At 43.9% G+C, this 26,614-nt stretch overlaps 2 protein-coding genes across 4 annotated transcripts; both read left to right on the top strand.

The window, feature by feature from the left end:
- The first annotated feature begins 1,818 nt into the window (after positions 1-1,818).
- LOC123405933 (MOB kinase activator-like 1A) lies at positions 1,819-4,744 on the top strand. 2 transcript variants are annotated; one of them, XM_045099444.1, is made up of 7 exons: positions 1,819-1,905; positions 2,063-2,111; positions 2,594-2,702; positions 2,908-3,001; positions 3,217-3,350; positions 3,455-3,618; positions 4,393-4,744. In XM_045099444.1, exons 1-7 carry the CDS (start codon positions 1,877-1,879, stop codon positions 4,465-4,467), a joined length of 654 nt encoding a protein of 217 aa, XP_044955379.1. In that variant the 5' UTR covers positions 1,819-1,876; the 3' UTR covers positions 4,468-4,744. The 2 variants fall into 2 exon arrangements, with proteins under 2 accessions (XP_044955379.1, XP_044955380.1); XM_045099445.1 differs by having other exon boundaries at positions 1,871-1,905; positions 2,536-2,702.
- Positions 1,827-26,213, top strand: LOC123405932 (MOB kinase activator-like 1A). Of its 2 annotated transcripts, none has more exons than XM_045099443.1 (7): positions 1,827-1,905; positions 24,158-24,206; positions 24,620-24,728; positions 24,833-24,926; positions 25,014-25,147; positions 25,287-25,450; positions 25,896-26,213. In XM_045099443.1, the coding sequence occupies exons 1-7, from the start codon at positions 1,877-1,879 to the stop codon at positions 25,968-25,970; spliced, it is 654 nt and encodes a 217-aa protein (XP_044955378.1). In that variant the 5' UTR covers positions 1,827-1,876; the 3' UTR covers positions 25,971-26,213. The 2 variants fall into 2 exon arrangements, with proteins under 2 accessions (XP_044955378.1, XP_044955376.1); XM_045099441.1 differs by lacking the exon at positions 1,827-1,905 and adding an exon at positions 23,740-23,970.
- The last annotated feature ends 401 nt before the right edge of the window (positions 26,214-26,614 follow it).

Below are 26,614 nucleotides of genomic sequence, written 5' to 3' on the forward strand. Positions count from 1 at the left end.
TATACCCACAACGATCAAAACAGAGAGAGAGAGGGGGGGGGGGGGGTCGAGGGAGGGTCATGAGAATCCTCCCGAATCATTGGGGAGTCTGGCTAGCTAGTCAGGCAAAAATGGGAGAGTCATCATCTATTTGGGAGTCTAGGAATAGAAACTGACTAATAGTTATGGATTCGTCTTTTTATATTATACCTAAGGTGTTTGCATCTTTTCTTGAAAAGAAGATTGAACCCCGGGTCTCTGCATTGAGTGATGCACACAACTATACTATTAGATTAATCAACAATGTCTTATAAAATAAAACATCAATTCTTCTGAATTCACCTTCAAGACAATAAAAGGCACTCCTCCTACAAACTTAATGATAATGATGGTCATGATTAGAGTCGCTTGCCCTAACCTTACCCTTACACATACCATCTAAAACCGGAGCACGAATCCAGCCGACCCCACCGCATGCGCATGCTCCAGAGGTCATCGTCGCCGTCTTACGTGAACTCATCTTCAGTGCAGGGATCAATGAAATGAGCGTCACCGCACAACGCTCGTCCATCATCAAGAGTTAGTCGTCGAGACCCAACGACACCACATCATCGAGACTAGTCGTTGAGACTTGGAAGAGCACAACGCTCCACCTCAGGACCCCTCCAGCCAACACATGCTCCAAAAAACGTTGCCCCATTAGGGAAAAACACCGGCACGCGCCATCATCGTCTGATCCGGGAGAACCAGATCTAGGGTTTTCACCAGAGCAATGTGGGCAGAAATGTGAAAGTTGCATCAACGTTGCCTCCAACAAGAAAACGATGCAAATATACCGTCATCGTTCGTCATGACTGAAGTCGGCGCGGTTTCCACCGGTGGCCACACCTCCTGAACCCACGGCTATCTCTGGAGGGCTGCAGATTTCCGGCATCAAGCGTCCTCCACGTTGGAGAAAGCTTGACCGCCACACGCCTCAAGCTACAACCCGGGGTACGTGATCCCTTGACCCCTCTCCCCACCCTCCACCCCCTCAAGCCTCAAGCTACCACGCAGAAGCCACCTCCTAGCCCGTCAACCCCGACAAAGGAAACGCCACCACCGCAATGTTGTGAGCGCTACCCTGGGGCCCTTGCGCCATAGATCTCTACGGAGTTTGTAGTCCCCACGTTGTCACCAGAGGGACGCCGCACCGCCGAGAGGAGCAGCCGTTGTAGAAAGATGTCGTGTTGTCGTGCACCACCCCTCCATGCTACCGTGTCACGACCCCGGGCTGCAAGTTCCCCGCCGCCCCCTTCACTGGCGGCACACGGGTTTTCCTGACACCCATCTAAGGGACAACGAGGGTAGAAGGGAGGACGGAGGGGGCGGCGGCGGCAAGACCTAGGGTTAGAGCCCCCGGTCGCCCTGGAGGAGGCGACACCCGGGACCCGGGTCAGGTCCTTTGGCGACGTCTGTACTGTGTTTATTCCAAAAAAAAAAAAGCTGGGCAAACCTGTGGAGGAGGGAGTGAGATGAGAATGAGATTACTTGTATGGAAAGGCTGGATGTAGCTAAGCTAGCTGTCGCTGTATCAGTGCCAACAAAAGCAGGATTAGATTGGATTAAGCGGAAACCATCAAAGGCGGCACAGCCGGGCGTGAGTGGATAACAGAACAGGAACAGAACAGACGGGAACGGAACGGACGCACGCACTCACGATGCCAGCCAGCCTCCATCCATCACCGCCAGCCTGTCTCTCGCTCTACCCCTCTCTCTCGGCGTACGTCAGGTATGGCATATATATATGGACCTCAGGTGCACGTCAGAACCCTGAAAGCTCCCTCTCACTCGGACCATCTCGTCTCTCCGCCTTCGCCGTCGCCTTCTTCCTCTCGCCGGCGCCTTCCGTCGTACCATGCAGAGCTTCTTCGGTCGCGGCAACAGGTGAACCCCCATAACAGATTAAATTCCTGCTTCGATTGCTGTTTTTGATTGTTCATCATCTTCTTGCTTCTCATGTCTCGTTTCATTGGCTGATGAAGGCCAAGGATCCAAACTGACCTTCGTTTCGCTTTGGTTTCTTGTTTTGATTGTCTGGTAGGAACCAGAGGACATTCCGGCCCAAGAAGAGTGCTCCAGCGGGGGACAAGGTACGGTTCCTACACTACATGGATACTTCCTTTGTTCGAGTTTACTTATTGATCCCCCCTTCAATTTTGGGATCATATTTTCACTATAAATTTGACTAACAAACTATAAGCGGCATGCCGCAAATGTTATACTTTTGGATTCATATTTGGAGCAAGTTTCCAACGATACCATTTTCACTACATATGACTCATATTTTATTAGTCAGAATTTATGGTCAAACTTTGACCCAAAATTCGAAGGAGACCAATAAACCGGGATGGAGGGATATATACTGTCACGTGTTTTCATTATTCTCTCCTTTTAGCAAATTTATGTAAAAGTTGGTCAAGTTTTGTTAAAATTCATTAGAAGGCTTTTCAATCTCTCCCTGAGATCATCATCTAACTCTACCTCCAACTGATTATGATCCACATGCTCAATCAGAAAAATGAAGCTCAGTTACCAAGTTGACCACCCTAAAAATTTGGACTGTAATACACAGGGCATGAAGCTGAAGAGGCACATCGACGCCACCTTCGGCAGCGGTAACCTGCGAGAGGTGGTCCGCCTGCCTGTCGGAGAGGATCTCAACGAATGGCTCGCTGTCAACAGTGAGTTCATTCTTGACACTTTCTTCTTTCTAATGGTGAAACAGTTGTCGATGAGCTGAATTTTTGTACACCTAGTAGGTGTCTTAACTGTATTTATATATCTTCTTGATGCTTTATTTTAAGTCAATAAAATTCACCCTTTATCAAGAAAAAAAATTAGATGTCTGAACTTGTAGTACTAGTTCCTGATGACCTGCATCTCCAGCTGTCGACTTCTTCAACCAAGTGAACATCCTGTACGGCACCCTCATGGAGTTCTGCACGCCGGCTACCTGCCCCACCATGTCAGCCGGTCCAAAGTACATTCCTTCAAATCTTGGCACCTGCAGATGCAGTTAATAATTTTCTCCTTCTGTCCGGAAATACTTGTCATAGGAATGGATGTATTTAAATGTATTTTAGTTTTAGATACATCCATTTCTATACATTTATGCGGCAAGTAATTTCGGACGGAGGGAGTATGCGTTGTGTCACACTCTGAACTTAACGAGAACAAAAACTCATCTTCAAACAGGTATGAGTACAGGTGGGCCGATGGAGTCAAGATCAAGAGGCCTATTGAAGTGTGCGCACCAAAGTATGTCGAGTACCTGATGGATTGGATCGAATCCCAGCTCGACGAAGAATCCATCTTCCCTCAAAAGCTTGGTATGACTGATTATTATTTTTAGTCTACTGATGAGAGTGCTAAAAATGATTCAGAATTCTGGTCTAATCATGTACTCTGGTGGAAAAAACTGTTGTGCCAACAGGGGCTCCCTTCCCTCCAAACTTCCGGGACGTCATCAAGACGATCTTCAAGCGGCTGTTCAGGGTGTATGCGCACATATACCACTCGCATTTCCAGATGATTCTCAAGCTCCAGGAAGAAGCACATCTCAACACCTGCTTCAAGCACTTCATGCTCTTTACATGGGTAACTAACCACCCTCCACAACTTCATGACACAAAGTTGCATTCTCTCGGCATATAGTTTCTGGAATAATACTGTCTTGTGCCATATAGTTCCCTTCAACAATTTCTGGAATAATACTGTCTTGTGCCATATAGTTTCAAGGGAATTGATAGAAGATAGTAATCATCCTCTCGGCAAAGAATTACTCCCTCCGTTCACAAATATAAGTGTATGACGTTTTTGTGTGTATTGTAGTCAATACTGATATATCCAAAACATTTCATATTTGTGAACGGAGAGAGTAGAAGAGAAGCCATACAACACTCAAAACCAAGTACAGTAGCCTGTAGTACATACACTAGTTTTGCAGCATGGGTCATAATAAGTCATGGCCTGTGACTTGAATTCTGGAGCCAAGAGGTTCAGTACTTCAGCTTTCCAGTATGGCTGCCTTTAGTACCAACCTCTCCTATCTTTTGATTCAGACTATTTCTTTAGAAAGCTGTGATCAATCATTATGCACTATGCACACAAAGGCATCCTGCCTATTATTAACGAAACTATTATTAAGAAGCACACCGCGAACATTAGCAAATAGTTATGATGGCTTGCTGATTGCTCTATCGACTAGAATTTCTCAATTTAGATTGCCTCCTCATGATTAGTATTATTGTTATTTCAGCAGCATACCACTTAATTTACACCTCTCGAGTCTCAAACAAATTTGTCTGTAATCGAGTGCCTCGTATGGTCCGATCATTACAATTACTTATTGTTGGCCTTATTTTTTGGCAGGAATTTCAGTTAATTGACAGGGCAGAGCTAGCTCCTCTCAGGGAGCTGATCGAGTCCATACTAGTGGGACACTAGCTGAGAAGACAATTGAAGCTTTGATTAAAGAACTGATGAGGCAAAAGCACAAAGATATCATTTTTCTTTTGACGTTTAAGTTAGTTAGTTTCCCCAGCTTGTTCATGCGCACAATTGCGCTTGTCTTTTTGTGATGATGTTAGACTTGGGTATGGACTACGTTCATCTACATTTTAGAGATAGGTTAGCCAGTGCTCGTGTATGTACTCAGATTCTCCCAAGCAGGTGTTGATTGCATCATGGCAATCACTGCTCCAGAGCAATTTGTTAATTTCAACGGATTGTCATTTGATCCAAGGAATTTCTCTTGGTTGGGTTATGTGCGATAGCCAAATTTATCATTTCCTAAAATATCTGAGAAAGAAAACGGTTATCAAAGCAGGAACGTTGGAAGTACTTCCAACAATCAAGGGATAATCCAACAACATTTCCTGTGTTTGGAAATGAAAATAATAATTGCAAACATAATAATTAAGTAGGCAATTATTTTGTTCATGCAAGTTTTTAAACTCAAACCACAAAACTTTTTGGGTTTACAAGTTTTGTTCCGAGCAATTAGACATTGGGCACCAGTACATGTTTCCTCTACAACCCACACGGCGAAAGCCATCTATTGTTTGAGAACTTTTTTGGGGATCCTAAATACAGACATAAAGTAGATGTCTAGACAGCTGAAGACAGGCAGATAATAGGATTAGCATGTCCTCTTTGGCCAGCAGTTTTGCCTTCCACCCAAGAGATATTTGCAACAATTTTCTACGATTGGTAGAGAGGCATCATGTGACAGTCGAATATACGAAAGCGGTAGTCCTAGGTAGATTTGAGGGAAAGGCCCAGACGGGGCAGCCAAGAGTATTAGCTATTGAGCTTGCCTGGTCGGCAGGGAGACGTATAGGTACAAACGTTTTTTTATCGAAGTTCATGGCTAAACTTGTAGCCTTGGCGAAGTCATCTATGATATCCTTTAGGACGGTTGCAGGTGAAGCCTCAACTATTATGAGGGTGTCGTCATCATACTGAAGCGTAGTGGGTGGTAGGTGGGGGCGGGGGGGGGGGGGGGGGATTCACGAAAAAAAGTACAAAGCAATCAGCCGATACAATCAATGATAGGTGTTGAGGCAGAAGCATCATAGTCATGCCTTCAGAAAAGTGAAAGAGAAAACAAAAAAAAAAACAAATGACATTCCCGCAAAGGTCTGCGATGATGATGAATAGATATGACGAGAGCGGGTTCCCTTAATGAAGGCTAGTTTTTGCAATTGATCCAATCCCCCGGTGTTTCATTATTGTCGTTTTCCCAGTTGAAAGGGCATTATTGATCCAAAAGCAGAATTGTGTAGGGAAACCTCTTATGAGGACGATTGTGGAGAGGGATGACCATGAATGAGAGAGAGAGAGAGAGTTTAAACAGGGGACGAGAAAGAAGGGAAAGTGAGTTCAACACGCACTGCTACAAACGCCACTGCATACGTTTGACATCGGAGCGTACACTATGGATAGGTTAAAACCTAGACAGCACCGAAACAAAAGAAACTTAGCCTGCTGTATCAGCGGGCGCTGACCTGTTTAGTGTTCCATCACAATAATGGTTTAGTTAGCTGTCACTTAGTGTGGCAATTGATTGATAGAATAAGAACATTAGCAGGCTCTAACCTGTTTTTCCTTCCATCATAATAATTGTTTACCTAGCTGTTTGGCAATTGATTGATAAAGTATATGAGGCGAGGATGCTGCACATAAGAAAGAAGATAATGTAGCTTACTGTATTTATTTTATATTTCAATTTCTTTGCCTGTGACTGATCAACAAAGAAAGGTGGTTCAGTTGGTCCTTCCTTGACACGACTTTGTCACCTGCCCCATTTTTGCAACAGTGGTTGGTGTAACCATCTTCTACATATGATATCCCCTTCCCAAAATATAAAGGGTGTTTGACTTTTTCTGTTCTTCATCGCAAAATTTTAACTATAATTTTCACTTAATGTATAGGGAAATGATTACTATCTACTGGTGGATCGCTCCTACGCGTCAACCGCCTCCATCGTTTACCACGTGTCCATTTTTTCTTTCTTAGAAATATCTTCATCTTATCCATAAACAGGGCCACGGCTCGCACGGACATCGATTATGAAAAGGATACAAATTTCTGCAACAAGATCATAGTTGAATCATTCTGCGGCAAGACCTTTGTTGTAAAATGTTTCTGCAAATTTTCTGACTTTTGTAAAGTTTCTGTAACAAGACTTTTGTTACAGAAATTTCTTTGACAAGATTGTTGTTGTAAGAAAAAATTATAGCAAGACCTTTGTTGCAATAAAAAAAATCTGCAACTTGATCTATGCCGTAAAAAATTCTGCAACATGACCCATGTTTCCGTAACACAACCTATGTTGGAGTAGTACATGATGACGCTCGGTCACTCGATTCGCGAGATCCGATGACTTAGGAGGTGGCGGATCTTTTTAAAGAATCCGTCGGCTGACGCGTAGCAGCTCCTGATATCTGCAAAAATAATGTAAAACCATATAAAAATGAATTGTTTCGAAAGACAAATACAAGAACTATTTATACATTTTCAATCCATATACTTTGGTATATATTAATGATCAAAGTCTGCATCAAATATCGTACAAAATCAAGTGTGACTTACATTTTAAGGATGGAGCACTAATTGCAAGCACCGTTTGAGCTCAAACGATTAACTTGATTCATAAATTAGGTCTCTCCTAATCCCTCAAGGAAAAATGATCTCTCTTAATCAATCCAGAAGCCCATAACGACTTAAACCTCTATGTGGCCTTTACTCCGTCGACTCCTCCGCCCCTCCCCTCACTTCATTTTATCCTAGGAATGACAACCCCCTCTTTCACCTCGGTGGCCATTTTATCCTAGGAATGACAACCCCCTCTTTCACCTCGCGGGCGTGTAGTGGGATTGACATTATAGCACCTTGTTTTCATGTCGATCAATTCCACTTGGCTGGATCGTGAGCATCAACTCCAAGATGACAAGCCTCTATTCCTCCGGCCCGCCAGCGAGCACCACAAGCTCCGCCGTCCATGCAGTTTTTTTCTTGCCTTTCGACATGAAAGAGACGCTCAAGTGATTTCCATTGGTACCATTCTGATTAGTTTCCTTTTCATGATTAGTTTCCTTCTCATAGTAAATGGCCTAATTACTTAGATATATATAGAGCTAAATATTCAGTTTAGCTGGGGCTAAAATCAGCATAGATCTGGTTCTTTTCTTATTTGATAGACCTGGCATGTATGTTGGTATGTGGCAGGTATGTAGGGTTATCTCCGTTGGATTATTTCTTCCTTCCAACTTATATAGTTTTGTGCGGAAGCTTGAGATGGAGGCCATGGATCCCTAATGACTTCAATCAGTAAAACCAAGGGCAATCACTAAATGTATGCTTTCATTCAAAGACAAAGGAATTAAACACACTTTCGATGCATCTATGGAATTTGCATCCCCATTAAATTTAAGTCAAGAACCTTGTACCATTTGGGAGCAGTGGATTCTATCAAAGTAGGATGTATATTCCAGCTCCATTAGGCCCCCACTGTTCGCTGCCCATTGAAATTTTAATTAGGATGACTACAGTGGGATGGCTTTGCAGACATAATTTAGAATGTATGGGAGAAGCCCGCCATTGGTCATCAAATGAGAAATGGAATATTAGAATGAGGGCCACACGGCAATTCCTATCTATATGTGTGAAACTCATCAACAATATGTATGAAAAGCAATGCCTTTCAACCATTACCGATGGCCTTGATATAATTGCAAACTCACAATTTGTCTCAACGGGAGATTGCGCGTCTATTGTGAGAAGATAAAATCCAGTGGTACAAAAGATCCAAATCCCAACTCATTTTGGCGGGAGATGGTAATAATACATGATATCTCCACATGGTCTCCAATGAGCTGTGCATGAGAAGTGTATTTTTATCCTCCCATAGGATGAAGGACGGAACGAATGCCAGCCATTGATCAAACCTTCTATCACTAGTACGAAATCTCTGTTCTGGGCTATGGATGAATGGAACTTCACCTAAGTGAGACCTGAGAGGATGATACTCCACAAGTCATGGTAGAAGTGAATGATATCATTTATTGATGGGGAATTTTACTGGTAATGTTGCTAAAACTCCGGAAGCACAGTCCCTTTATTGATGGGGCGTGCCAATGGCAACGGCCTTGAGCCACGTTAAAAATAAGTGTAATGAGCACTGATGAGACTTTTTGGTTTCAACGGTACGTGTTGGAGATTGGTTTTCAGTCAAAGTGGTCAGAACTTGGCACAATCGACTCACCTATGCCAACATTGGGAGACTTCGCCATTGAGCCACCTAGTCCTGGACAAGGTCTTTAGAAACGATAAGTATGTAGAAACACTTTGTAAAGAGCCTAGTTGGAATTCCTCATATAGCGGAGGTATATCTGTTGGAAATATGCCCTAGAGGCAATAATAAATTAGTTATTATTATATTTCTTAGTTCATGATAATCGTTTATTATCCATGCTATAATTGTATTGATTGGAAACACAATACTTGTGTGGATACATAGACAAAACACTGTCCCTAGTAAGCCTCTAGTTGACTAGCTCGTTAATCAAAGATGGTCAAGGTTTCCTGGCCATAGGCAAGTGTTGTCACTTGATAACGGGATCACATCATTAGGAGAATCATGTGATGGACTAGACCCAAACTAATAGACGTAGCATGTTGATCGTGTCATTTTGTTGCTACTGTTTTCTGCGTGTCAAGTATTTATTCCTATGACCATGAGATCATATAACTCACTGACACCGGAGGAATGCTTTGTGTGTATCAAACGTCGCAACGTAACTGGGTGACTATAAAGATGCTCTACAGGTATCTCCGAAGGTGTTAGTTGAGTTAGTATGGATCAAGACTGGGATTTGTCACTCCGTGTGAACGGAGAGGTATCTCGGGGCCCACTCGGTAATACAACATCACACACAAGCCTTGCAAGCAATGTAACTTAGTGTAAGTTGCGGGATCTTGTATTACGGAACGAGTAAAGAGACTTGCCAGTAAACGAGATTGAAATAGGTATACGGATACTGACGATCGAATCTCGGGCAAGTAACATACCGAAGGACAAAGGGAATGACATACGGGATTATATGAATCCTTGGCACTGAGGTTCAAACGATAAGATCTTCGTAGAATATGTAGGATCCAATATGGGCATCCAGGTCCCGCTATTGGATATTGACCGAGGAGTCTCTCGGGTCATGTCTACATAGTTCTCGAACCCGCAGGGTCTGCACACTTAAGGTTCGACGTTGTTTTATGCGTATTTGAGTTATATGGTTGGTTACCGAATGTTGTTCGGAGTCCCGGATGAGATCATGGACGTCACGAGGGTTTCCGGAATGGTCCGGAAACGAAGATTGATATATAGGATGACCTCATTTGGTTACCGGAAGGTTTTCGTGCATTACCGGAAAAGTTTCGGGCTCATCGGTAGTGTACCGGGAGTGCCGGGAGGGGTGCCGGGGACCATCGGGAGGGGTGTCACGCCCCAAGGGGTCTCATGGGCTATGGGAAGAGATAAACCAGCCCCTAGTGGGCTGGAATAAGTTCCCACTAAGGCCCATAAGGTTTGAGAAGGAAAAAACACAAGGTGGAAAGAGTTTCCAAGTGGGAAGGTGGAATCCTACTCCAAGTAGGATTGGAGTAGGACTCCTCCACCTCCAATTTCGGCCAAACCTTTAGGTTTTGAGGCTGCCTCCTCCCCTCCCTCCCACCTATATATACGGAGGTTTTAGGGCTGATTTGAGACGACTTTCTCACGGCTGCCCGACCACATACCTCCATAGTTTTTCCTCTAGATCGCGTTTCTGCGGAGCTCGGGCGGAGCCCTGCTGAGACAAGATCATCACCAACCTCCAGAGCGCCGTCACGCTGCCGGAGAACTCTTCTACCTCTCCGTCTCTCTTGCTGGATCAAGAAGGCCGAGATCATTGTCGAGTTGTACGTGTGCTGAACGCGGAGGTGCCGTCCGTTCGGTACTAGATCGTGGGACTGATCGCGGGATTGTTCGCGGGGCGGATCGAGGGACGTGAGGACGTTCCACTACATCAACCGCGTTCACTAACGCTTCTGCTGTACGATCTACAAGGGTACGTAGATCACTCATCCCCTCTCGTAGATGGACATCACCATGATAGGTCTTCGTGCGCGTAGGAAAATTTTTGTTTCCCATGCGACGTTCCCCAACAGTGGCATCATGAGCTAGGTTCATGCGTAGATGTCTTCTCGAGTAGAACACAAAAGGTTTTGTGGGCGGTGATGTGCGTTTTGCTGCCCTCCTTAGTCTTTTCTTGATTCCGCGGTATTGTTGGATTGAAGCGGCTTGGACCGACATTACTCGTACGCTTACGAGAGACTGGTTTCATCGTTACGAGTAACCCCCTTTGCTCAAAGATGACTGGCAAGTGTCGGTTTCTCCAACTTTAGTTGAATCTGATTTGACCGAGGAGGTCCTTGGATGAGGTTAAATAGCAACTCATATATCTCCGTTGTGGTGTTTGCGTAAGTAAGATGCGATCCTACTAGATACCCTTGGTCACCACGTAAAACATGCAACAACAAAATTAGAGGACGTCTAACTTGTTTTTGCAGGGTATGATTGTGATATGATGTGGCCAACGATGTGATGTGATATATTGGATGTATGAGATGATCATGTTGTAATAGAAATATCGACTTGCACGTCGATGGTACGGCAACCGGCAGGAGCCATAGGGTTGTCTTTATACTAACATATGTGCTTGCAGATGCGTTTACTATTTTGCTAGGCTGTAGCTTTAGTAGTGATAGCATAAGTAGCACGACAACCACGATGGCAACACGTTGATGGATGATCATGGTGTGGCGCCGGTGACAAGAAGATCGTGCCGGTGCTTTGGTGATGGAGATCAAGAAGCACGTGATGATGGCCATATCATGTCACTTATGAATTGCATGTGATGTTAATCCTTTTATGCACCTTATTTTGCTTAGAACGACGGTAGCATTATGAGGTGATCTCTCACTAAAATTTCAAGACGAAATTGTGTTCTCCCCGACTGTGCACCGTTGCGACAGTTCTTCGTTTCGAGACACCACGTGATGATCGGGTGTGATAGACTCAACGTTCACATACAACGGGTGCAAAACAGTTGCACACGCGGAACACTCGGGTTAAGCTTGACGAGCCTAGCATGTGCAGACATGGCCTCGGAACACATGAGACCGAAAGGTCGAGCATGAATCGTATAGTTGATATGATTAGCATAGGGATGCTTACCACTGAAACTATTCTCGACTCACGTGATGATCGGACTTGAGATAGCGGATTTGGATCATGTACCACTCAAATGACTAGAGAGATGTACTTTTTGAGTGGGAGTTCTTAAGTAATATGATTAATTGAACTAATTGTCATGAACATAGTCTAATGGTCTTTGCGAATTACGATGTAACTTGCGCTATAGCTCTACTGTTTTTATATGTTCCTAGAGAAAATTTAGTTGAAAATTGATAGTAGCAACCTTTGCAGACTGAGTCTGTAAAACCGAGGATTGTCCTCGTTGCTACGCAGAAGGCTTATGTCCTTAATGCACCACTCGGTGTGCTGCACCTCGAGCGTCGTCTGTGGATGCTATGAACATCCGACATACACATTACTGATGACTACACGATAGTTCAGTGCAAGATACTTGATGGCTTAGAAGCAAGGCGCCGAAAACGTTGTAAAACGTCACGGAACATGAGTGATGTTCCGATGAGATGCAATTGTGATTTCATGCTTGTGCCCTTGTTAAGAGGTACTAGACCTCCAACAAGATTCTTTGACCACAAAGTAAAGGAGAAAAGCTCAATCGTTGAGCATGTGCTCAGATTGTCTGAGTACGACAATCACTTGAATCAAGTGGGAGCTAATCTTCCAGATGAGATAGTGATGGTTCTCCAAAAGTCACTGCCACCAAGCTTTGAGAGCTTCGTGATGAACTATGACATATCAAGGATAGATACAATGATCCTTGAGCGATTCGCGACGTTTGACACTGCGAAAGTAGAAATCAAGAAGGAGCATCAATAGTTGATGGTTTGGAAAACCACTAAGTTTCAAGAAAGGCGAGGGCTAGAAGGGATACTTCGTGAAACGGCAAAACAGTTGCTGCGCTAATGAAGAGACCCAAGATTAAACCCAAACCCGAGACTAAGTGCTTCTGTAATAAGGGGAACAGTCACTGAGGCGGAGCAACTCTAGATACTTGGTAGATAAGAAGGCTGGCAAAAGTCGAAAGAAGTATATTTGATATACATAATGTTGATGTGTACTTTACTAGTACTCCTAGTAGCATGAGGGTATTGGATACCGGTTCGGTTGCTAAGTGATTAGTAACGCGAAATGAAAGCTACGACATAAACGGAGACTAGCTAAAGGCGAGGTGACGATACGTGTTGGAAGTGTTTCCAAGGTTGATATGATCAAACGTCACACGCCCCCTTTACCATCGGGATTGGTGTTGAACCTAAATAATTGTTATTTGGTCCTTGCGTTAAGCATGAACATGATTGGATCGTGTTTATTGCAATACGATTATTCATTCAAAAGGAATAATGGTTACTCTATTTGCTTGAATGATCACCTTCAATGGTTTATTGAATCTCGATTGTAGTGTTACACATTGATGCCAAAAGATACGAGTTAAATGATGATAGTACCACTTACTTGTGGCACTGCCGCTTGAGTCATGTTGGTATAAATTGCATGAAGAGGCTCCATGCTGATGGATCTTTATACTCACTTGATTTTGAATCACTAGTGACATGCAAATCATACCACATGAGCAAGGCCTTGTTTCCATTGAGATGAAATAAGATAGTAACTTGTTGGAAGTGATACATTTTGATGTATGCAGTCCAATGGGTGCTGAGGCACGCAGTGGATATCATTATGTTCTTACTTCAATGACGATTTGAGTAGATACTAGAGTATTTACTTAATGAATCACAAGTCTGAAATATTGTAAAGATCAATTCTGTTTCAGAGTGAAGTTCGTCGTAACAAGAGGATAAACTGTCTATGATATGATCATAGAAATGAATATCTGAGTTACGAGTTTTGGTACGCAGTTAAGACAATGTGGAAATTGTTTTACAGTTCATGCCACCTAGAACATCATGGTGTGATGATGTGTCTGAACGTCATAGCCACGCACTATCTGGTATGGTGCATGCTATGATGTCTCTTATCGAATTACCACTATCGTTTATGGGTTATGCATTAGAGACAACCGCATTCACTTTAAATAGGGCACCGCGTATTTCCGTTGAGATGACACAGTATAGACTGAGGTTTAGAGAAATCTAAACTGTCGTTTCTTGAAAGTTTGGCGCTTTGACACTTATGTGGAAAAGTTTCAGTCTGATAAGCTCGAACCCAAAGCGGATAAATGCATCTTCATAGGATATCCAAAACAGTTGGGTACATCTCCTATCTCAGATCCGAAAGCAAAGTGTTTGTTTCTAGAAACGGATCCTTTCTCGAGGAAAGGTTTCTCTCGAAAGAATTGAGTGGGAGGGTAGTAGAACTTCATGAGGTTATTGAACCATCACTTCAACCAGTGTGTAGCAGGGCGCAGGAAGTTGTTCATGTGGCGCCTACACCAATTGAAGTGGAAGCTGATGATGATGATCATTGAGCTTCGAATCAAGTTACTACAAACCTCGTAGGTCGACAAGGTCGCGTACTGCTGCAGAGTAGTACGGTAACCCTGTCTTGGAGGTCATGTTGTTGAGCAACAGTGAACCTACGAGTTATGGAGAAAGCGATGGTGGGCCCAGATTCCAACAAATGGCTGGAAGCCATAAAATCCGAGAGAGGATCCATGTGTGAAAACAAAGTGTAGACTTTGGTAGAACTACTTGATGGTCATGGGACTATTGGGTAAAATGGATCTTTAAAAGAAGACAGACGATGATGGTGATAAGTCACTATTAAGAAAAGCTCGACTTGTCGCAAAGATGTTTTCGACAAGATCAAACAGTTGACTATGATGAGTCTTTCTCACTCGTAGCGATGCTAAAGGTCTGTTAGAATTATGTTAGTAGTTGCTGCATTATTTATGAAATATTGCACGTAGGATGTCAAAACATTGTTTCCTCGACGGTTTCCTTGAGCAAACATTGTATGTGATACAACCAGAAGGTTTTGTCGATCCTAAAGATACTAGCAAGTATGCAAGCTCCAGTGATCCTTCAATGGACTGGTGCAAGCATCTCGGAGTTGGAATAAGCACTTTGATGAGATGATCAAAGATTTTGGGTGTGTACAAGGTTTATGAGAAACTTGTATTTCCAAAGAAGTGAGTGGGAGCACTATAGAATTTCTGATAGGTATATGTGGTTGACATATTGTGGATCAGAAGTAATGTAGAATTTCTGTAAAGCAGACAAGATTGTTTGAAAGAAGTTTTCAAAGGAGTACCTGGATTACGCTACTTGAACATTGAGCATCAAAGATCTATGGAGATAGATCGAAAACGCTTAATAGAAGTTTCAACAAGATGCATGCCTTGACAAGTTTTTGAAAGAGTTCAAAATAGATCAGCAAAGAAGGAGTTCTTGGTTGCGTTGTGAGGTGTGAATTTGAGTAAGACTCAAAACCCGACCACGGCAGAATAAAGAGAATAAACGAAGGTCGTCTTCTATGCCTTAGCCGTAGAATCTAAAGTATGCCATGCTGTGTACCGCACCTAATGTGTGCCTTGACTCAAAGTCTGTTGAGGGTACAGAGAGTGATCCATGATTGAATCGCTAGCAGCGGTTAAAATTTATCCTTAGTAACAAATGGACTAAGGAATTTTTCTCGATTATGGAGGTGGTTAAAGAGTTCGTCGTAAAGGGTAACGTCGATGCAAGCTTTGACACTAATCTGAATAACTATGAGTAGTGAAACGGATTCATATAGTAGAGTGGATATTTGGAGCATTTCCGAATAGCACGTAGTAGCAGCATCTATAAGATGACATAAAGATTTGTAAAGAACGCAAGGATCTGAAAGTTTCAGAACCGTTGACTAAAACCTCTCTCACAAGCAAGACATGATCAGACCCCATAACTATATGGGTGTTGGATCCGTTGGAATCACATGGTGATGTGAACTAGATTATTGACTCTAGTGCAAGTGGGAGACTGTTGGAAATATGCCCTAGAGGCAATAATAAATTAGTTATTATTATATTTCTTAGTTCATGATAATCGTTTATTATCCATGCTATAATTGTATTGATTGGAAACACAATACTTGTGTGGATACATAGACAAAACACTGTCCCTAGTAAGCCTCTAGTTGACTAGCTCGTTAATCAAAGATGGTCAAGGTTTCCTGGCCATAGGCAAGTGTTGTCACTTGATAACGGGATCACATCATTAGGAGAATCATGTGATGGACTAGACCCAAACTAATAGACGTAGCATGTTGATCGTGTCATTTTGTTGCTACTGTTTTCTGCGTGTCAAGTATTTATTCCTATGACCATGAGATCATATAACTCACTGACACCGGAGGAATGCTTTGTGTGTATCAAACGTCGCAACGTAACTGGGTGACTATAAAGATGCTCTACAGGTATCTCCGAAGGTGTTAGTTGAGTTAGTATGGATCAAGACTGGGATTTGTCACTCCGTGTGAACGGAGAGGTATCTCGGGGCCCACTCGGTAATACAACATCACACACAAGCCTTGCAAGCAATGTAACTTAGTGTAAGTTGCGGGATCTTGTATTACGGAACGAGTAAAGAGACTTGCCAGTAAACGAGATTGAAATAGGTATACGGATACTGACGATCGAATCTCGGGCAAGTAACATACCGAAGGACAAAGGGAATGACATACGGGATTATATGAATCCTTGGCACTGAGGTTCAGACGATAAGATCTTCGTAGAATATGTAGGATCCAATATGGGCATCCAGGTCCCGCTATTGGATATTGACCGAGGAGTCTCTCGGGTCATGTCTACATAGTTCTCGAACCCGCAGGGTCTGCACACTTAAGGTTCGACGTTGTTTTATGCGTATTTGAGTTATATGGTTGGTTACCGAATGTTGTTCGGAGTCCCGGATGAGATCATGGACGTCACGAGGGTTTCCGGAATGGTCCGGAAATGAAGATTGATATATAGGATGACCTCATTTGGTTACCGGAAGGTTTTCGTGCATTACCGGAAAAGTTTCGGGCTCATCGGTAGTGTACCGGGAGTGCCGGGAGGGGTGCCGGGGACCATCGGGAGGGGTGTCACGCCCCAAGGGGTCTCATGGGCTATGGGAAGAGATAAACCAGCCCCTAGTGGGCTGGAATAAGTTCCCACTAAGGCCCATAAGGTTTGAGAAGGAAAAAACACAAGGTGGAAAGAGTTTCCAAGTGGGAAGGTGGAATCCTACTCCAAGTAGGATTGGAGTAGGACTCCTCCACCTCCAATTTCGGCCAAACCTTTAGGTTTTGAGGCTGCCTCCTCCCCTCCCTCCCACCTATATATACGGAGGTTTTAGGGCTGATTTGAGACGACTTTCTCACGGCTGCCCGACCACATACCTCCATAGTTTTTCCTCTAGATCGCGTTTCTGCGGAGCTCGGGCGGAGCCCTGCTGAGACAAGATCATCACCAACCTCCGGAGCGCCGTCACGCTGCCGGAGAACTCTTCTACCTCTCCGTCTCTCTTGCTGGATCAAGAAGGCCGAGATCATCGTCGAGTTGTACGTGTGCTGAACGCGGAGGTGCCGTCCGTTCGGTACTAGATCGTGGGACTGATCGCGGGATTGTTCGCGGGGCGGATCGAGGGACGTGAGGACGTTCCACTACATCAACCGCGTTCACTAACGCTTCTGCTGTACGATCTACAAGGGTACGTAGATCACTCATCCCCTCTCGTAGATGGACATCACCATGATAGGTCTTCGTGCGCGTAGGAAAATTTTTGTTTCCCTTGCGACGTTCCCCAACAATATCCTATCTTGGGTTGAAACATGGTTACAGTAGGGGAAAGCACAGAGATAAATATGGAACTCGCATGCGAAGCCGAAGATCGAATCCACTCCGAGGAGTTGATCTATGTCCTCAACTTGAAGACCAGTTCAGGAGCTACTGATAGTGTCGTGGACTAGGGGTGCTAACCACGCTGGCATGCTAATCATGGGCCAAAGCAAGGACCCTAAGGATGAGCCATGTCTAGCATGACCCTTGGTGCACTAAAGATTGGATCCTCCAAAGACTTGGGCATACTCCAAGGCAAGATTGAGTCATTGACATGTCTATCTCTAGATGCAACCGACCTACATGTAACCCTAGGTATCGCTGGTGCTTATTAAGCTAAGGGTTTAGTCCATAGGGCTAAGTTAAGATTCATTCGCATGCGATGTGGAGGTAGATTATCATGTACATTGTACCACATCCATAATCAATACAACAGAAGCATGACCTAGAATTTTACCTTTTCGAGAGGGTCTGAACCTAGGTAAAGCACGGTGTTCCTATTTGTTGTGTTGCAATCTAGGCAAGATCCACAACTCTAGACTCCCTACCCGAGATCCACCAGATTTAACCCCTAACACTTAAGGCTTCTGAGTCTTGTTGTCAGATATGATGGACACCATCATCCCTTGATCTTTTTCTCCTAGTCACCAAAATTGTGTTCGAAAATGAATAAATGACATGTCCTCCTATGCCAAAGGCGATACGCGGGACACATCGCCAGCGAAGCATTGTAGGGAGCACGGTATGGAGAGGCTACCAATTATCCTAGGTCTTCCTGGCTGCACCAAGAGCCTTGTAGTCCGATGCAATCGACAATGAAGAACAAGAAGCAGAAAACTATGGTAAAGAAGAACCAGATGGAATTAAAAGTAGCAGATTAATTTTGTTCGATTGTGTGTGTTGTAAATTGGCCACCACCCTTCACATATTCATAGAGCGGTTGGTCTTGTCATTGTAGAGTATGACACCTAGTGTAAATACCCGACTATATGATTTGACCATATATAATCTCATTCCATACAAGTGACTTCCATTTTCCCTTTTTCTTATCTTGCAATCGTGCAGCAAATCTGGTTATGAACACAAATTATGTTGGGGAACGTCGCATGGGAAACAAAAAATTTCCTACGCGCACGAAGACCTATCATGGTGATGTCCATCTACGAGAGGGGATGAGTGATCTACGTACCCTTGTAGACCGTACAACAGAAGCATTAGTGAACGCGGTTGATGTAGTGGAACGTCCTCACGTCCCTCGATCCGCCCCGCGAACAATCCCGCAATCAGTCCCACGATCTAGTACCGAACGGACGGCACCTCCGCGTTCAGCACACGTACAGCTCGACGATGATCTCGGCCTTCTTGATCCAGCAAGAGAGACGGAGAGGTAGAAGAGTTCTCCGGCAGCGTGACGGCGCTCCGGAGGTTGGTGATGATCTTGTCTCAGCAGGGCTCCGCCCGAGCTCCGCAGAAACGCGATCTAGAGGAAATACCGTGGAGGTATGTGGTCGGGCTGCCGTGGAAAAAACGTCTCAAATCAGCCCTAAAACCTACGTATATATAGGTGGGAGGGAGGGGACCTTGCCTTGGGGCTCAAGGAGCCCCAAGGGGGTCGGCCGAGCCAAGGGAGGAAGGCTCCCCCCCCCAAACCGAGTTGGACTTGGTTTGGTGGGTGGGAGTCCTTCCTTTCCTTCCCACCTCCCCCTTTTTTTTCTTTCTCTTTGATTTTTCTTTCTATTGCGCATAGGCCCCTTTTGGGCTGTCCCACCAGCCCACTAAGGGCTGGTGTGCCACCCTCAAGGCCTATGGGCTTCCCCGGGGTGGGTTCCCCCCCCCCCCCGGTGAACTCCCGGAACCCATTCGTCATTCCCGGTACATTCCCGGTAACTCCGAAAGCCTTCCGGTAATCAAATGAGGTCATCCTATATATCAATCTTCGTTTCCGGACCATTCCGTAAACCCTCGTGATGTCCGCGATCTCATCCGGGACTCCGAACAACATTCGGTAACCAACCATATAACTCAAATACGCATAAAACAACGTCGAACCTTAAGTGTGCAGACCCTGCGGGTTCGAGAACTATGTAGACATGACCCGAGAGACTCCTCGGTCAATATCCAATAGCGGGACCTGGATGCCCATATTGGATCCTACATATTCTACGAAGATCTTATCGTTTGAACCTTAGTGCCAAGGATTCATATAATCCCGTATGTCATTCCCTTTGTCCTTCGGTATGTTGCTTGCCCGAGATTCGATCGTCAGTATCCGTATACCTATTTCAATCTCGTTTACCAGCAAGTCTCTTTACTCGTTCCGTAATACAAGATCCCGCAACTTACACTAAGTCACATTGCTTGCAAGGCTTGTGTGTGATGTTGTATTACCGAGTAGGCCCCGAGATACCTCTCCGTCATACGGAGTGACAAATCCTAGTCTCGATCCATACTAACTCAACTAACACCTTCGGAGATACCTGTAGAGCATCTTTATAGTCACCCAGTTACGTTGCGACGTTTGATACACACAAAGCATTCCTCCGGTGTTAGTGAGTTATATGATCTCATGGTCATAGGAACAAATACTTGACACGCAGAAAATAGTAGCAACAAAATGACACGATCAATATGCTACGTCTATTAGTTTGGGTCTAGTCCATCACGTGATTCTCCTAATGACGTGATCCAGTTATCAAGCAACAACACCTTGTTCATAATCAGAAGACCCTGACTATCTTTGATCAACTGGCTAGCCAACTAGAGGCTTGCTAGGGACAATGTTTTGTCTATGTATCCGCACATGTATTTTAGTCTTCATTCAATACAATTATAGCATGGATAATAAACGATTATCATGAACTAAGAAAAATAATAATAACTAATTTATTATTGCCTCTAGGGCATATTTCCAACAGTCTCCCACTTGCACTAGAGTCAATAGTCTAGTTTACATCACTATGTGATTTCAACGAATCCAACACCCATATAGTTCTGGGGTCTGATCACGTCTTGCTCGTGAGAGAGGTATTAGTCAACGGTTCTGAAACTTTTCAGATCCGTGCGTTCTTTACAAATCTTTATGTCATCTTATAGATGCTGCTACTACGTGCTATTCGGAAATGCTCCAAATATCTACTCTATTATACGAATCCGTTTCACTACTCATAGTTATTCGGATTAGTGTCAAAGCTTGCATCGACGTAACCCTTTACGACGAACTCTTTAACCACCTCCATAATCGAGAAAAAATTCCTTAGTCTATTTAGTTACTAAGGATAACTTTGACCGCTGATCAGTGATTCAATCCTGGATCACTCTGTGTACCTCTTAACAGACTTGCTGTAAGGCACACATCAGGTGCGGTACTCAGCATGGCATACTTTAGAGTCTATGGCTAAGGCATAGAAGACGACCTTCGTCTATTCTCTTTATTCTGCCGTGGTCAGGCTTTGAGTCTTACTCAAATTCACACCTTACAACGCAACCAAGAACTCCTTCTTTGCTGATCTATTTTGAACTCTTTATCGTAAACTAAGAAATATAATAATAACTAATTTATTATTGCCTCTAGGGCATATTTCCAACAAATTAAACCTATCACCCTTCACCATGCCTACATCCGATCGGCCAAAAAATTCTCCATATTCATGCCTTTATCAAAATCGTTAGTCATGGTCGTCAATTTCATCAACGAAGCCACCAAAAAATATGTCCATGTTCCCGTCATTATCGAAGTCACAGTGTTGGTCATCAACAAGAACTCATCACCCTTCACCATGTCTCCAGCTAATCCGCAAAAAAATTGTCCGTACTCGCGTCTTTATCGAAGTTGCCGGTCATGGACATCAACATGAACTCACCACCCTTCACCACGTCACCAATGTAGCTGCCAAAAAATTGTCCATGTTCATGTCTTTATCAAGGTCACCAGTCTTGTTCATCAACACAAACTCGTACCCCTTCAGCATGTCGCGAGCGAAGCCGCAAAAAACTTTTTGTGTTTGTATCTTCATTGAAGTTGCCAGTATTGATCGTCAACACAAGCCTGTCACCCTTCACCACGTCAACAGCAAAGACCCCATAGAATTATTCGTGTTCGCGTAATTATCGAAGTCGCCAGTCTTGGTGGTGAACACTCATACTTGGAAGATTAAAGTTCCTTTGCGAATCAAAATATTCATGTGGTTTGTGCACAAAGAAGTGACTATAATTAAGGATAACGCAGTCCAGCAAAAATAGAAGGGTAGTAAAGGATGTTGTTTTTATGATCAAGATGAAAATATAAAACACCTCTTTCTCACATGTCCTCTGGCCAAACTTTTATGGCATACGATTCATGTAGACTTTAATATTAGCTCTTCAACTAGTATTAACACGTTATTTGGAGACGTGGCTTGATGGAGTGGAGCCAAGTATTACATGACATATTCGAGCAGAAGTATGTGCATTACTTTGGGCTATACTCCCTCCTTTCCGGTTTATAGGGCTCATCTCAAAATTTTCACATTTCCATTATATTAGGCTCATTTTGAGTCTAATTGAGTTAAAGTGCTTTGAGTCCCACGCTATATTTAATTCATAGAGTTTAGAGAAAGAAAATGAATGGCTATGCATGCATCGTTTTGTACATCCATCATGCAAGTCCAATGAGAAGGAGGATGCTGCATTTATTACCTCAGAAATTGAATATGTGAGAAATATTTCATTGGCTAGTTAAAACTAGTGCCATCCAATCACAATTCACCTTGGTTGATGGGATTTCAGATTTGAGCCCTATAAATCGGAAAGGAGGGAGTATTGAACTGCAGAATGACATGATATTTAACAGACAAAACTCTTGCAATTTTTTTTGCCAATTATTTACAAAATCACTGATTGAATCTGTACATGATTGTTACTCGGTCATGTGGAAGCCAATGAGCATACTTACAATCGGTTTGGATGACGGTTCAATAATAGACTAGGTGTTTAGTGATCTTGTTCCTTTTCACCGATTGTGGCAATTTTATTTTGGCCCTTTTGGGAGCTACTATTGTATGATAGACCATTCGTGAGACCTTTTGTTTAGTAATATGGTTGGATGCATCATTCAGATGCAACTGTTAGGGGTGATCTTCCTTTTCAAAAAAAAATCACGAACTCGTCACCATACATCATGTCTCCGACGAAGCTGCCAAATATATGCCTATATTTGAGTATTTATTGAAATCACCGGTCTTGGTCATCAACATTAACCCGTCACCCTTCACCATGCCGCCAGTGAAACCGCCAAAAATGTGTCCGTGTTCACGTCTTTATCGAAGTCGCCAGTCTTGGTCAGCAACCTGAACTCGTCACCCTTTCATCATGTCACCAGCGAGGCCATCAAGTTTTTGTGTGTATTTGCGGTTTCATATTGTAATTTGACACCAGTCCAGATCCAACACTCCACACAGTCGCGGATTAGGCGATCATATCTTGAACCATTTCACCAGATTGCACTCATCGGCTGCCAAATAGTCCAAAAACGTCACGCCATCTCGCGTCCCTTGTCGTCGTTGCACAGTCCACCTGTCACACGAGACGAGAGAAAGAAAGTCGGCAACACCGACTAAGATGAGGGAGGAGAAACCCTCCGTCGCAGATGAGATGGTACTTCCAAAGTCAGAGAGAGAGAGAGAGAGATCAAATGGGCGTCGAGAGAGTGTCATGAGAATCGTCCCGAGTCACGGGGCGGTAGGTAGCTGATTGGGCCGAAATCGGCGGAGCCGTGATCGGTATCTGGATTCTAGGAATAGAAACCGTCCATATGCATTGGGCTTCTTGTTTTGCACAAGTATTTAATGCGTTTGCGTTTGTACTGTGTTTTTTTTAAAGACTGCCGAGAAGAAGAAGAAAATGATGGAGGAGGTGGTGAGGTCACTTGTATGGAAAGGCGGAGTACAGCTAGCTGTCGGTGAATGAGTACCAACAAGGCAGGATTGGAGCAAGCGGAAAACCATCAAAGGCGCACAGCTAGCAGGGCGTAATCAGTGTATAACAGCCCAAAACGGTAACGGATGCAACCCACGCACTCACGATGCCAGCAATCCACCGGCTCTCTGTATGTGTCTCTCTGTCACCGCTCCTCCCTCCGTCGCCGCCAGCCTAGCCCTTTGTCTCTTATCTCTCTCTCTCTCTCGGCGTACGTCGTCGGTAGTAGCCATATATATATGGAGTTCAGGTGGACGTCAGGGCTCGGAAAGCTCCCTCCCTCCCTCCCTCGGATCGCCGTCGCCGTTGTTTGTCACTCAAAAGCCTCTCCTCTGTCCTTGCCACTCAAAGAAGAGTGCTCCGCGGTCGCCGTCGCCGTCGTTTCCTCTCGTTCTCGCTGACATCTATATATATATATCTGGCGGCGTGGCCTTCGACGCCGTACGTACCATACCATGCAGAGCTTCTTCGGTCGCAGCAGCAGGTGAAGATTGCTGTTTTAATCAGGCCCAAAGTCCTCCTTCGGTTGCTGTTTTAGTTTCTTTATTCTTTGGGTTGTTATATTCATCGTGTTCTTCCTCGTGTCTCGTTTGCTTTTTTAGTTTGGGTTAATTCTCCACTTGTCTGAGAAAGGATCCTGAATTTTTCATTTGGCTTCGATTGGTTGGCAGGAACCAGAGGACATTCAGGCCCAAGAAGAGTGCTCCAGCGAGGGACAAGGTGCGTCGCATACGCAAAATCAAAATATTTCTTAGCAAATTTGACAAACGTCGGTCATTTTCTTGTCAAAATTCGTCAAAGGGATTTTGAATCTCTTGGATTGTCTAGCTCTACCTCCAACTGAATAACATGGGCTAGATTCAGTTGGAGGACTGCCAGCTATGATGAGGAAGAAGGATTTGGACTGCCAGCTATATATAGTATTATTTTTCTTCCCGAAAAGGAGGTCAAAACCCCAGCCTCTGCATCAGAATGATGCACACATCCAGCTATATATATAAATGCTTGCATGTTATTATGATCTCTTTTCTTGTGTGACTGCATGTTATTATCATCCACATGCTCAATCCAGAAAAAAAAGAAGTTCAGTTACCAATTCGATCACCACAAATATTTGGACTGCTCGTACACAGGGCATGAAGCTGAAGAGGCACATCGACGCCACCCTCGGCAGCGGTAACCTGCGAGAGGTGGTCCGCCTGCCAGTCGGAGAGGATCTCAGCGAGTGGCTCGCTGTCAACAGTGAGCTCTTGCACTTATCTTCTTTATGAAACAGTTGTTTCTTGCCGTTTCAGTTGATGAGCTGAAAGTTTTGCTAGTTTCTGATGACCTCGCTCCATCTCCAGCTGTCGACTTCTTCAACCAAGTGAGCCTCCTGTATGGCACCCTCATGGAGTTCTGCACGCCAGCTACCTGCCCCACCATGTCAGCCGGTCCAAAGTACATTCCTTCAAATCTTAAAAATGGATATCTCATATGCTGTTTGTCACACTCTGAACTTAATGACAAGAATTCTTCATCAAACAGGTATGAGTACAGGTGGGCTGATGGAGTCAAGATCAGGAGGCCTATTGAAGTATCTGCACCAAAGTATGTCGAGTACCTGATGGACTGGATCGAATCCCAGCTCGACGAAGAATCCATCTTCCCTCAGAAGCTTGGTAACTGATTATTGTTTTTCAATATATTTTGTTGAGGGAACTGATTATATATTACTTTTAGTGTACCGATGAAGAGTGCAAAAAAAAAAATGGCTCGGTCTAATCATGTACTCTTATGGAAAACCTGTGGTGCCAACAGGTGCTCCCTTCCCTCCAAACTTCCGGGACGTCATCAACACGATCTTCAAGCGCCTGTTCAGAGTGTACGCGCACATATACCACTCCCATTTCCAGAAGATTATCTCACTCGAGGAAGAAGCACATCTCAACACCTGCTTCAAGCACTTTGTGCTTTTCACATTGGTAACCACACCCAACTTCATGTCTTTAGTACCAACCTCTAATTTCTATCATGGAATGCAAAAGAAGGGAGTTAGTTTTCTTGGTAGTTTGGTTCCATGATTCTGAATTCTAATATCTTGCCGGCTTTCAATATTTTGATTCAGGTTACTGCTTTAGAAGCTATGATCAATCATTATGCACACAAACACATCTTGCCTATTCTTAAGAAGCACACTAGAAACATTAAGGACAAATTATGATGGTTTTGTTCACCACCCTATCGGCTAGAATTTGTCAGTTGAGATTGCCTCCCCATGATATGATTAGTAGCACTATTATTCAGTAGCGTTTATTAATCGCTTGCTACATCTCTCGAGTCTCGAGCAAATTTGTTTGTCAATGAATGGAATTGCTCGTGCGGTTCGATCATCACAATAACTTATTGCTGGCACTATTTTCTTGGCAGGAATTTCAGTTAATCGATAGGTCAGAGCTGGCTCCTCTGAGCGAGCTGATCGAGCCCATATTGCGTGGACACTAGCCGAGAGAAATAATTGGCGCTTTTCATCAAGAACTGATGAGGCAACGACTGTCCAGAGTCATCATTTTTGTTGCTTTTTTAGCTAGTTTCCTCGCGTTGTGCATGTGCACCTCCATCTATATTTTCATGATGATGTTAGACTTGGAGGCATTACCTTTACCTACATTTTGGAAATAGGTTAGCTAGTGCTCGTGTATGTGCATCATCGCAGTTTGTTGGTTTCACCAAATTATTCTCAGTTAATCCCAGAAATTTCTCTTGGTTGGGTTATGTGCAGTAGTCAAATTCATTGCTTCCAAAAACATTGTAGAAAGGTAAGATGAGTTCTCAGGGTGGCACCCCCAAAGCAGAGTATCGAAAGGACTTTGAAGATTCAAGGGATAATCCAAAAATATCATTCCCGTGTTTGCCATGATCTTTTTTACTATTTACTCCCCTCGTTCCGTAATATAAGATCGTTTTGCAAGCTGTTTTTTGGGATGGTGCGGCTCCTCGGACGTCATTTGGCCATCAAATTATGCAAGCACCTAAAACATTTGATCATAATCGAAGCCATAAGTTTATAATTTTTTTATTTGTTATGCTATTTTATTTTTAACTGTCCATCCTGGGTGGGGGGGGGAGGGTCCTTGCACGTCATTTGG

This window comes from Hordeum vulgare, chromosome 6H (genome assembly GCF_904849725.1).
Source record: "Hordeum vulgare subsp. vulgare chromosome 6H, MorexV3_pseudomolecules_assembly, whole genome shotgun sequence".
Classification (NCBI taxonomy): Eukaryota; Viridiplantae; Streptophyta; class Magnoliopsida; order Poales; family Poaceae; genus Hordeum; species Hordeum vulgare.